This window comes from Rattus rattus, chromosome 10, assembly GCF_011064425.1.
Source record: "Rattus rattus isolate New Zealand chromosome 10, Rrattus_CSIRO_v1, whole genome shotgun sequence".
NCBI lineage: Eukaryota > Metazoa > Chordata > Mammalia > Rodentia > Muridae > Rattus > Rattus rattus.
This window is the reverse complement of record NC_046163.1, coordinates 1,163,270-1,175,326: the sequence shown is the minus strand read 5'-3', so window position 1 is coordinate 1,175,326 and position 12,057 is coordinate 1,163,270. Positions and strand designations below refer to the sequence as shown.

Below are 12,057 nucleotides of genomic sequence, written 5' to 3'. Positions count from 1 at the left end.
CAACAGCCAACTGGCTGGATGTTACCCCACACTCGACACTACACTGGTTCTCGAAAGCTGGGAGGGAGGGAGGTATGGAAGGAACTTGTCTTGGTTGGGGTTGCCATTGCTGTGAACAGACACCATGACCAAGACAACTCTTATAAGGACAACATTTAATTAGGGCTGGCTTACAGATTCAGAGGTTCAATCCATTATCAAGGGATGAACATGGCAGCATCAAGGCAGGCATGGCGCAGGAGACAGAGCTGAGAGTTCTACCTCTTCCTCTGAAAGTTGCTAGGGGAAGACTGGCTTCCAGGCAGCTAGGAGGAGTGTCTCAAAGCCCACCCGCACAGCGACATACTTCCTCCAATAGGGCCACACCTACTCCAACAAGGCCACACCTCCAAATAGTGCCATGCCCTGGGCCAAGTATATTCAAACCACCACAGAACTTGAAAATAACCAAGTCCCAACACTTGATAGACAGTTTGGGGACAGAACTCTACAAAAACAATTACAAACCAGTGGTTGGGACTCATGTCAAGGGTAATGCGGGCCACAATCCTGGGTGATAGTTTCTTAGAGCAGACTAGAAGCTTAGAACAGACCAAAAAGATTTACTGCTTAGAGGCTTAAAGTTTGTGAAATAAGTCAGAAACAGAAATACTGAATGCCACATGTATCACAGTGTTGCTGTCATGAGGAAGGGATGATATAGACGTCTTTGTCTTGGGTACAGACCCACCATTACAGATTGGCACACGGAGGAGCTGTAGACCAAGTAAGGGAGTCTCCCATTAAGCCTTTCAATAGTTCTGGGAACCCAGAGACATCAAAAATGTCAGCTTCCTTTGAAGTGGGCACCTAGAAGTAATTGCAGCTCTGACTCACCTGACTGTGGAACCCCACTCGAGGCAACCAGGTCCTCACCAGCCAGGCAGGCACAGGTGGCCAAGGGACAGTGCACAGGACTGCTGTCACCTCCCTTCCAATGGCTTTGCTGGCTTGGACTCTTATTTGGTCAGTCCCTCCCTGTCTTTATCGCTGGACCATAAGTTGAAGTTACTGAGAGATGATTAAGTTTCCCCCTTCCTTCTTTTATTTATTTATTTATTTATTTATTTATTTATTTATTTATTTATTTGATATGGAGTCTCATTATATAGCTCAGGTTGGTCTCAAAGTATCCTCTCAAGGGCTGAGATTGTAGGCACAGCTGCCTCAAGCCTTCCTCTTGACATACACACACAGCGATGGAATTGTGGCCATCCTTGTGGACCATGGACCACAAGGCTTCCCATGGCCGACAGGACAACAAGAGGTGAGGACCAGATATGGTAAGCTCAAGCAAGCCTGAGCTCTGAAGCACTGCCCAGGACTTGATGGAAAGATGCTTAACTCCCTCCTCTTCCCAGGGTACAAAGGACAGAGCAGTAGTATAAAATGTGATTATCTGGACTGGAAAGATGGCTCAGTGGTTCCTGCTCTTCCAAAGGTCCTGAGTTCAATTCCCAGTAACCACATGATGGCTTACAGCCATCTGTAATGAGATCCAATGCACTCTTCTGGCTTGCAAGCAGAACCCTGTATACATAATCAATAAATAAATCTTTAAAAAGATGTGATTATCTTGGGCTACACCAGAATCCTTGGCAGGGTTTATAACCACGGACTACAGGCAGGCCTGGTGCCCAGTGCCCTCCAAGATCTTAAGAGGGCATCAGCTTTGGGTCCTCTGCAGGAGCAAGATGTGCTGTTAACTACTGCACTGTCTCTCCAGACTCAAGAGGGACAGCTTTTAAGAACTACTGATGCCTCCCAGAGCTGTGGATCTGGTCCAGAGTAGGCCCAACTTTATTTTTTTTTAAATATAACTTTCCTAAACAAAGCAACCAGCATTGAAAAACCACAGCCCTGGGGTCCCAGATATTTGAAGAAACAGTATGACCAGATGGTGTAAACCTTAAAAATCATCCCTCCGCCTAACATTCCAGGCCCAAACAATAACAGAGCTTTAAAGTATGTTCGCTAACATCTTGAAGTCAGCCAACTTGAATCCAAGTTCATGGACTCAAATTCCGGTCACTTCTTTTGAATGCACTGTGATTGTCTGCTCCCTATGCTTCACTCCATGTTGGCAATTGAACCAAGGGTCTTGTACATACATGTGTCGGATAAGCACTCTGCTATGGAGGTCCATCTGATTCTTGTTCCATCGTCATTCCTGAGGATCCTGAGAGATACCGAGGTGGTGAGAGTTCATTCCTACAAGGGAGTCTGTGCACCCCATGTCTCAGACATGATCACAGAGGCACAAGATCCAAGTTGGCTTTGGGACACAACCCTTCTAGCTGCTGACTGGACTTGGGTCTAGATAACTTCAACTTCTTTGTACCTGTCCAGCCTCTCACTTGAAAGAAGAGAGGATTCTGAGTGTGGCTGCTGGGCAGGAAGGAGGCTGGGCCTCTGACGGGAGCCTATCCAAGTTCACACAGCTAAATAGCGGTGTGAGCATGTCTCTGTTTCACCCACTCCGTGCCTAAATTATAAACCTCAGGTAAACAGAAGATGGAGTCTGTCGCACTGCACTGCACTGAGGAAGGAAGTGCTTAGCACAGCGTCTGACACAGACGGTAATTGGGATACTTCACGATGCCGACCATTTTGTAAAGTATCCCTGTGTTCTGCTGCAGAAATATGTCCATGGTCGTATGTCTGAGATGGCACACAGACAGACTCAATGCCAGGGGTTGATCTAGGGTTAACATAGAGAGAGGGTGGCATCCACAGGTTTGCTGACTGGTTCACGGAGCAGCCCAAATCTAAAGGTGATGTGGTAAGCAAGGGTAAGTTCCAGAGTCTCAAAGAGGAGTCTAGAGTGAGGATGCAGATGATAGGTGCTAATCCCAAAGATGGGAGGAGGAGAAAGGTGACTGACCCAAATCATCATGGCCAAATTAATCAAAGCAAGCTTTTCTATTTGTGTCCATGGGTTACCTCCCACTAAGGTTCAAAGGGTCAGCACTGGATGTGACGAAGGCTTTTCTAGCTCAGGGGTAAGGGGGTTCCAAGTGGGGAATTTGGCAGGCAGAACATCAAGAGCAGAACATATGTATAACAGGCTAGTCCTAATGGCCTCCTGAAACAAAGACAGGGTTGCAAGGTGGTTATCGCAAAGTAGTCATAACAAGATTGTCATAGGTAATCATATAAGCTTTGGGAAAAAGGTAGGGTTGCAAGTTGGTCATAAACAACTTTTTGAAATGAAGGCATGATTGCCATTCCTGGAACAGGCCGTGCAGAACCATTCGTAGTTAAGGTTAGAGGTGGGCATAGCCTGATCCTTGAGAAACAGGTTTAACCGTAGACAGGTCTGAGCCTCGTTTGTCTTTACTAGAAGATGGCTTTTTAAGCCTCAGAGGGAGGCAGGCTGGTTCTTCAATATTTTGGGTCTTGACAGACAGGGGAAGGACACCTCCCTGGACTCTTCTGGTAGACAAGGCAGGTGCCTGGCTGGCTGAGTGTTTGGGGTGGGGCAGCTGGTGTCTGATTACCTCAGACTTGGGGCTAAGGAGAATGAGGAGACTGGAGGTTCGGCTGCCTCTGATTTGGTTGCTTTTTTTTTTTTTTTCCCAGCAGATAAAAAATACCTGCCTGGTCAAGTCCTCTGTGAGGCCTCAGGCACACAGGGATAAAGAAAATAGACATGCCATTTCCTTTTTTTTTTTTTTCCTATTCTTTTTTTCCGGAGCTGGGGATCGAACCCAGGGCCTTGCGCTTGCTAGGCAAGAGCTCTACCACTGAGCTAAATCCCCAACCCCGACATGGCATTTCTAACCTCAGAAAGCACGTGTTTGGGGTCTAAAGAGAGAAGGGATTAGGAACCTTAAACAGCCACACCTTTGTAAAGACCTGCAAAATAGAAGACAAGGTGCTAAGGGAGCAGGTAACAGGACCTAGCCATGGTGGCCTTGGTGGTGGCAGAAAGAAGCTGACAGACACTAGTAGTCAGTGAGGTGGGGGAGATTCAGGCCTCAGCCAGAACATGCAAAAGAGCAAGGGCAGGGGATGAACTCAGGCTCACAAAAGGCGCTAGAAGAACTCTGCCCCAGACAATGGTTAGCCATGAGCTGAGCAAGGGGGGGGCTGCGTTAGAAACGCCTGTAACCTGGCTGGAGAGATGGCTCAGGGGTTAAGAACAACCACACGGTGGCTCACAACCATCTGTAATGAGATTCGATGCTCTCTTCTGGTGTGTCTGAGGACAGCTACAGTGTACTCATATACATTAAATAAATAAAGCTTTAAAAAAAAAAGTTTGTAACTCAGCAGCTATGGGAAGCCACTGAAGAATTTTAAGACTTTCTTTTTAACTTTTATTTCTATTGTATGTGTATGGATGGTTTTCCTGCATGTATGTCTGTATATCATGTATGTACAATGCTTTCAGAAGCTAAAAGAAGGCTTTGGGACCCCTTGGAACTGGAGTAATAAACAGTTCTGAGCCACCATGGGAAGGCTGGGGGTCAAATGACCGCAGGAAGAACAGTCAGTGCTTGCTTGATTATTTATTTATTTACTTATTTATATTGAGTGCACTGTCACTGTCTTCAGACACACCATAAGAGGGCATCTGATCCCTTTACAGATGGTTGTGAGCCACCAAGCAGTTACTGGGAATTGAACTCAGGACCTCCGGAAGAGCAGTCAGTGCTCTTAACCGCTGAGCCCTCTCTCCAGCCCCCTGATGAACTTGGGTGACATCATGACCCCACGCGACATATTTTTGCTTTATGATTTGGAGTCCTCGCACGTTTATCACACTTGATTGTCACAGTAACCCTACAGAGATGTCACCTCTGCCTTACATCCCAGACCCAGGGGTCTCCCACACTAGACCACATCACGCCCACCCTTCCTTCTGGTACCAGCTGATACCCGTCTCCACCCTCACTGATGGAAGGAAGGTGATAGGCGATGTTGCTAGTGGGAAGTCAGGGAGCCCCGCTTCTCTGTCCTATCTCTTGTGACATATTGATTCCTGACGCTCAGGTTTCTTAAAGTAGCCCAGCTAGAAGGGAGGGGATCCTACTCTGAGGCCTTTTGGTTGGAAAAAACCCACCCCTCCCTTCTCACCTGGGTGGGGATGGCAATAACAGAAATGTCCCACATGTCTGGGCCTGTCTGAGACTTTCTTTTCAAACCCAGTGAGCAGGGCACGTAGCCGCTGAAGGCTGAGGTGGAGGATGCTCCACTCGGGGACACGGGCCTGCTTTCCTGTCTACCGTCCCCTCGGATTGCTCAGATTGGCTGGATGAAACGGTTCGAGCTTTTAATTGTTGGTACTGACATAGCATCACCACTTATCATATCTTTGATTATTTCTTCTGACTTCGGCATTCTCCCCCCAGATGTAGATATGCCTGACCATGAGACCCCCGACCTGATTAGCGTTCACTGCCAGCTTCACGCAGCTTACTTCAGACCCAGCACTTTTCAGGATGATCTGATCCATCTGCCCCTGCACAAGATGGCCAAGCAGGGTAAAGCTGGTGCAGTTCGGGGGCGTTCCTTCAGGCTCGTAGCCTAGTTCCACCTGTCCTTTCTCTAGGATGTACTTTCCATCCGTGATGGAGCCTGTTCTTATTTGCACTCTGTCGAGGTTCGCTGGATTGTTCAAAATCAAGATCAAGTAGTTCCCTGTACTGACATTGTAGGACCAAAAGAAAGACTCGTCCAGAGCATAGGCCGCCTGCGGGGAATGAACATCAGAGAACCTCATGTCCGTGAAAACCGTTCCAGTGAGGCTATCGGGACAAGGAAGATCTTCTTCCTGGTCTGTTACGTTGTTTGTGAAAGTGAAGTGAGTCAACCTGTGGTAGAAGAGAAAGGGTCTGTAGAGGATTGGGCTTTGCTGGGCCAAGAGGGTACAGAAATGACGGATCAGCCAGTCGAGAGGTCGCTCCTTGTGGAAGAGGAGGAGGAAACGGGTCAGGAGTGGAAGGTCCTTGCTGTGGAGAAGTTTACCCAGGATGCCCATATTAGAGAACTCCAGGAGCACCCATGTGTTGGGCTTCCTGCCGATCACCTTTGAGCGAATGTGGTCGACAAAATTGGGGGCACAAAAGACATCGTCCTCTATCAACAGGAAGTAAGGGGAGAGCTTTGTGGCAAAGCTCATGAGGAAAGCGTGATCTACATTCTGCTTGGAGTAGATCTGCCCCTGAGAGATCTCCTTCTGGACATTAGACACAGTGGGGTAGGCATCAGGTGGGGCATGGATCAGTAGTAATTGCCCTGTCAAAATCTGGGACCTGTAGAGACTTGAAATGCGGAAGATAGTTCTCTTGAGCCAGGTGGGGTCAGAGTCGGCCAGGTGGACCAGCACAGTCATTTGTCTCTGCTCAGATGTGGAGGAGGCGTGGTACAGGGAGGCCAGGGTATCCAGGAGGCCATTTTGACCGTTTCCTGACTCTGAGGTGATCCCCACTGTCAACCATGCTGAGAGGTAAAACAGGGACAACTGTCAGTGGATGGTAGTGATGAGTGCTCAACAAGATTAGAGAAGCTAATGGCGAAACTCATGGTGAGGCATGACTAGAATCTAACCTCTCTGTACTAAGGAAGCTGAGGTAGGAGGACCATGAGTTCAGTGAGACCCCGTCATAAATAAAATAAAGCTTAGAGTCCTGGGGAATAGTCCTGGAGTAGCGGCTCATCCTCTGGTCTTCCAGAAGGCCCAAGTTTGGTTCCCTGTACCCATGTTAAGAGACTTACAACTGCCTGTAACTTACGTTAGCAGATTCAGCACCTTCTGACCTCCGTGGACACTGACTCACACACAAACAAATCTTAAAGATTAGAGGGTGACATTTGGGACTTTTTTTTTTTTTTTTACTGGGCAGAAAGAATATGCACATTGCTGCTACTTTAAAAAAAAACAGACCAAGAGTTCTGTTTAAAGATCGATTTGTTTATCTATTTATTTTTATTCAGTTATTTAATGCGAATGGTGTTTTACCTCTAAGTCTATGAGGACATCTGATCCCCTGGAACTGGGGTTACAGACAGTTGTGAGCTGCCATGTGGGTGCTGGAATTGAACGAGGGTTCCTGGAAAGAACACAGTGCTCATAGCTGCTGAGCTATTTCTTCCAACCCCATTCTTGGTGCTCCTAAATGTGGTCATCCGTCCAGAAATTTTAGCCTCATCTGCAACTTTATTAGACATACAGAATCCTGAGGCCATCTCCAGAATGTTTCAACTATGTCACTTGTATGTACTTAAGAGTTGAAGAAATACCAAGCTAAGTGCCCCAGAATCCCAGTGGATTCTTCTGAATATTTCTTCTAGGACAAGGTTTTTGCCAGGTGTGGTGGCTCCTTCCTTTATTCTTTTTTTTTTTTTTTCTTTTTTCGGAGCTGGGGACCAAACCCAGGGCCTTGCGCTCGCTAGGCAAGTGCTCTACCGCTGAGCTAAATCCCCAACCCCTCCTTCCTTTATTCTTAGCACTTGGGAGGCAGAGTGGGGTAAATCTCAGCTTGGGGCCAGCCTGGTCTACAGAGTTTCAGGACAGCCAGGACTACACAGAGAAACCCAGACTCAAAAACAAACCACCACCACCACCACCACCACCACCACCACCACCACCATCAACAACAACAACAATGAGACAAGGTCTTTCTATGTAAACATTGCTGCCTTGGAATCACTTTGTTGTCTAAGCTGAGCTTGAACTCTCAGCAATCCTCCTGCTTCAGCTAAGTACTGAGATTGCAGCCTTGCGCCAGCATGTCCAACCCTTCTGAGTGTTTTTTAAACTTGAAGCTTGTGGTTAAAGAACTTGATAAATACTAGCTAATTGTTATGGTTATTATTTTTATATAATTTTTTAGAATTATTTATTATATGTATATGAGTACACTGTCACTGTCTTCAGACACACCAGAAGAGGGCATCGGATCCCATTACAGATGGTTGTGAGCCACCATGTGGTTGCTGGGAATTGAACTCAGGACCTTTGGAAGAGCAGTCAGTGCTCTTAACCACTGAGCCATCTCTCCAGTCCTGTTATGATTATAATTCCTTCTGCTTTAAGCCTTTCAGCCAACTTATCTTCCCAATAATCCCTTTTAAAAAGATACATTAGAAAAAAAGAAAGAAAGAAAGAAAGGACGTTCTTTAGCATCCAGGAGCCTAAGACATTTGTTTTGTTCTGATGCACTGTCTTGGTTTTTGTCACCATGACACAAGCTAGAGTTATCCAGCAAAGGGGAATCTTAATTGGAAAAGATGCCTTCATAAACTGGGCCTGTAGGCAACTCTGTGGACATTTTCTTCATTAACGACTGGTGTGGGAGGGTTCAGCTCCCTGTGGGCGGGGCCACCCCTGGACAGGTGGTCCTGAGATACAGAAGAAAACAAACAGAGCAAGTAGTCTCCCTCCGTGGCTTCTGCATCAGCTCTTGCCTCCAGGTTCCTGTGAGTTCCAATCTTGACTTCCTTGAGTTTTGACTGTCAACTGCAGGTATAAGCTGACAGAACCCTTCCTCCCACTGTAGTGCTAAGATACACACACACTCTGGAGAGCACCGGGTCTACACTGTTCCATTTCCCCAGCCCAGGACTTTTACTGCTACTTCTGGCTATGTTGTTGGCCAGTTCCTTTCACCCTCTTTCACCCCTGAGCTTAGTCCTAAAAACCATAAAACAAAAAGATTTGTGCTCTTTGATCTAAGACCCTCCTGTTTCTAATATTCTTTTTTTTTTTTTTAAGATTTATTTATTTATTATATAGAGGGCATCCCATTACAGATGGTTGTGAGCCACCATGTGGTTGCTGGGAATTGAACTCAGGACCTTGAGAAGAGCAGTCAGTGCTCTTTTTTTTTTTTTTTTTTTTGGTTTTTTTTTTCGTAGCTGGGGACCGAACCCACGGACTTTCTCTTCATAGGCAAGCGCTTTAAAACTAAGCTAAATCCCAAACCCCGCAGTCAGTGCTCTTAACCACTGAGCCATCTCTCCAGCCCTCCAATATTCTTTAATCCAGCGATTGCTCTTTCTTACAATGACTAACTTTATTCTTCCCCACAGTGGTTTAATCTTCTTTTTCACTCATATATTTTTCTTAATCATTGAATTCTTCTACCCAAAAATGCATATAGACAACTTTAGCCACAACTCTTTTTTTAAAAATATCTCAACGAAGGGGTTGGGGATTTAGCTCAGTGGTGAGGCGCTTGCCTAGGAAGTCACGAGGCCCTGGGTTCAGTCCCCAGCTCCAAAAAAAAAAAAAAAAAAAAAGGGAAAAAAAAAAAAAAAGAAAAAAAAATATCTCAACGAATTCCTCTTCCCTTTTATTTAAATGCTCTAAAGTTAGGCATGAGGGTACATAACTTACTCCCAGGACCTAGGACACTGAGGCAGGAAGAGTTCAATTCAAAGCCAGCCTGAGATACATAGGAAGGAGGAGGCCAGCCTTGGCCAGACATGGAGACCTTATCCAAAAGTTTGACCCTCAGAGGACCTGAGTTCAGTTCATCGAACCCAAGTGTAAAGGAATTTTAATTCAGCAACATGGCTGCCCTGACTGGAACACAGACACCCCTTTAATCCCAAGAGACAGAGGCAAGCAGATCTCTGAGTTCAAGCCCATCCAGGTTTAGGTAAAGAAAAGTTTTGGTCCAGGTATGGTGGTGGTATACACCTTTACTCCCAGAGGTCAGGAGACAGAGGCAGGAGTTCTAGTCATTTTGTCTGCGTCTGTGAGTTGATAGACAGAGCAGGAAGAGAGAGTGGAGGAGTTGAAGTTGGTTCAGTCAGTTGAGTTCAGTTCAGTCAGTCAGTACAGTGGAGTTGAGGTCAGCTTCATTCAGTTTGTACAGTAGCTGCAGTTGAAGCCAGAGAATGAGGAGCCAGGAGGTTAGAACAAATTGCTGGAGTTAGTTTGAGTCCAAGCAGAGAAATTCAATGAGAAGCTGAGAGAAGTCAGATTGGATCAGTCAGCTTGGAGAAGAGTTTGAGCCGGAACAGCTGAGTTGAACCAGCCGGCCAGAGTTCAGAAAGAGGGAGAAAGGGTGAGTTTATTCAGCACTAAGCCTCTGAGATGACAATTACGTCTGGCAAATAAAAGTTACATTCACACCCAAGCCATGCAGCTCACAATACCTGCACCTGCAGCTCCCAGGGATCCATACATATTCTATGCCATAATATACGTATGTATATGTACATATACTAATCACTCGTAAGTCAACAAAAACCAATGGTTGAGGCCACCCCACCCCACCCCCGTCCAAAAAAGGCCACATGAGGGCTGGAGGGATGGCCCAGTGGTTAAGAGTGCCTACTGCTCAGAGGACCTGAGTTCAGGTGCTACCGTCCAGCTCGAGGGCTCACAACCAACGGCCTGTAACTGTAGCCCCAGAGAATCTGACGCCCTCTTCTAGCTTCTGTGGACACTTGTACTCCTGCACATATGCCCAGAGACAGAGACACATGCGTCCACTTAATTAAATAATAAAATAAAAGGCATGGCATGATGGTGCACACCTTCGATTCCAGCACTCAGGAGGCAGAGGCAGGAGGATCTCTGAGGTCCACTTTGTCTACATGGTGAGACCCTTTTTCAAAGTCGGCCAACAAAAGCCAAAGGATCATCCATTCCCCACCCCAACCCCATCCTGCAGAAGGCACATAGCCAACCGTTCCTAGGGCGTAGTCATAATTGCAGATTGAACTGTTAAGTTACACAAGGGAGTCACTCCTTGTTTACCCAATGCGGAGATGTATGGCGTTGCAGATAAGTGTATATACAAGGTAATGTGAAGAGATATAGTATGTGATCAAGATATTGTTTCTGCCTGGTTTTTTTTTTATTTTTAGTGTTTTGTATGTGGGTGTATGCATATGTTGTGTGTGTGTGTGTGTGTGTGTGTGTGAGAGAGAGAGAGAGAGAGAGAGAGAGAGAGAGAGAGAGAGAGAGAGAGAGAGAAGGGACATGCTGGAAACATGAACTCAGATCCTCGAGAGGAAGAGCAAATGCTTCTAACCACTTAACTATCTAGCCTTTATCCCCTGATCCATCCCATTGAAAACAACTACCTTTATCCCTCCTTCCTTCCTCATACTCCTGGTTTGTCAATGTCCTGGGTCTGGGGAGGGAGTTGTCAGGCAGATTCAAGTGTTTCTGGACACAGTGCCTTTTTCTCCTCCTGCCCTCTTCTTTCCAGGTCATTTTCCCTCCTGTGGTCCTCCTCTTCCTGTGACACTGTCATTCCCAAGTCCCACCCCCACCCCACTCCCCATCTTCCCTCCTGTGGTCCTCCTCTTGCTGACACTGCACTCTCCCTCTCCCTGGTACTCACTCTTTCTTCTCTGATGGATTTCTTTCAGGTACTTGGAGGTGATGCTCTGCCAGCTGTTTAGTGATTTGGAGTTCTTCTTATTGCCATGCTTGATCACCTGGACCATTGACAAAGACCAACAGATACACGTCTTTTCATAAAACCACAGCCTTTATTTATTTCTCCCAACTTCCCATGTGCCTTTTAGGTAGAGAGAGGCCAGTGCAGTGCCTGGCCATGAGCCCAGAGATCCATGGGCCTTGTTGGAATCTGTCTTGTCTCTCGTCTTGAGAAGCATGGCAAGCCGGTGTAGTAATTTACAGAACAGTGGGTAGAGCCACACCCCATTCCACTCAGAGGGAAAGCTTTGGAAGGGAAGTCCAGAGGCCTTGGGCAACCTGCCTGTCCTCAGCTCTCCCACCACAGACTCCCAGTGTCCCAAAGAATAGTCACCGTAGTTTTGACATCTTTGTTTTCTTCTGGGACGTGCAGGACGATGAGGATCCACAGGACCATGAGGGCCACAGAGACTCTGAAGAAATGTCTGATGGAGCAGCGCATTGTGTCTGCTGGGGTCGGGCTCCTACAGCAAGAGGTCAGTGCACACATTGGGAGGGAGGCTGCTCTCCCCACCCTAAGATTACTGTTAATGTACAGGAGCACACACTGAGCTAGAAACCTGAGAGAACACAGCCTTGTTCCCTTCCTAGACAAAGAAGGCCACTTG

The 12,057-nt window shown here is 46.7% G+C and overlaps 1 protein-coding gene across 1 annotated transcript; it reads right to left on the bottom strand.

Moving 5' to 3' along the window:
• Positions 1 to 4,782: 4,782 nt before the first annotated feature.
• LOC116911694 (alpha-1,3-mannosyl-glycoprotein 4-beta-N-acetylglucosaminyltransferase-like protein MGAT4E) lies at positions 4,783 to 11,433 on the bottom strand. Its single transcript, XM_032915650.1, has 2 exons — positions 11,352 to 11,433; positions 4,783 to 6,486 (listed from the first exon to the last, which is right to left on the bottom strand). Exon 2 carries the CDS (start codon positions 6,377 to 6,379, stop codon positions 5,342 to 5,344), a length of 1,038 nt encoding a protein of 345 aa, XP_032771541.1. The 5' UTR covers positions 6,380 to 6,486; positions 11,352 to 11,433; the 3' UTR covers positions 4,783 to 5,341.
• Between the last annotated feature and the right edge of the window lie 624 nt (positions 11,434 to 12,057).

What these genes read in the sequence shown, in the direction of transcription:
- LOC116911694 (XM_032915650.1), bottom strand. Translation starts at nt 6,379, where the DNA reads ATGACTGTGCTGGTCCACCTGGCCGACTCTGACCCCACCTGGCTCAAG.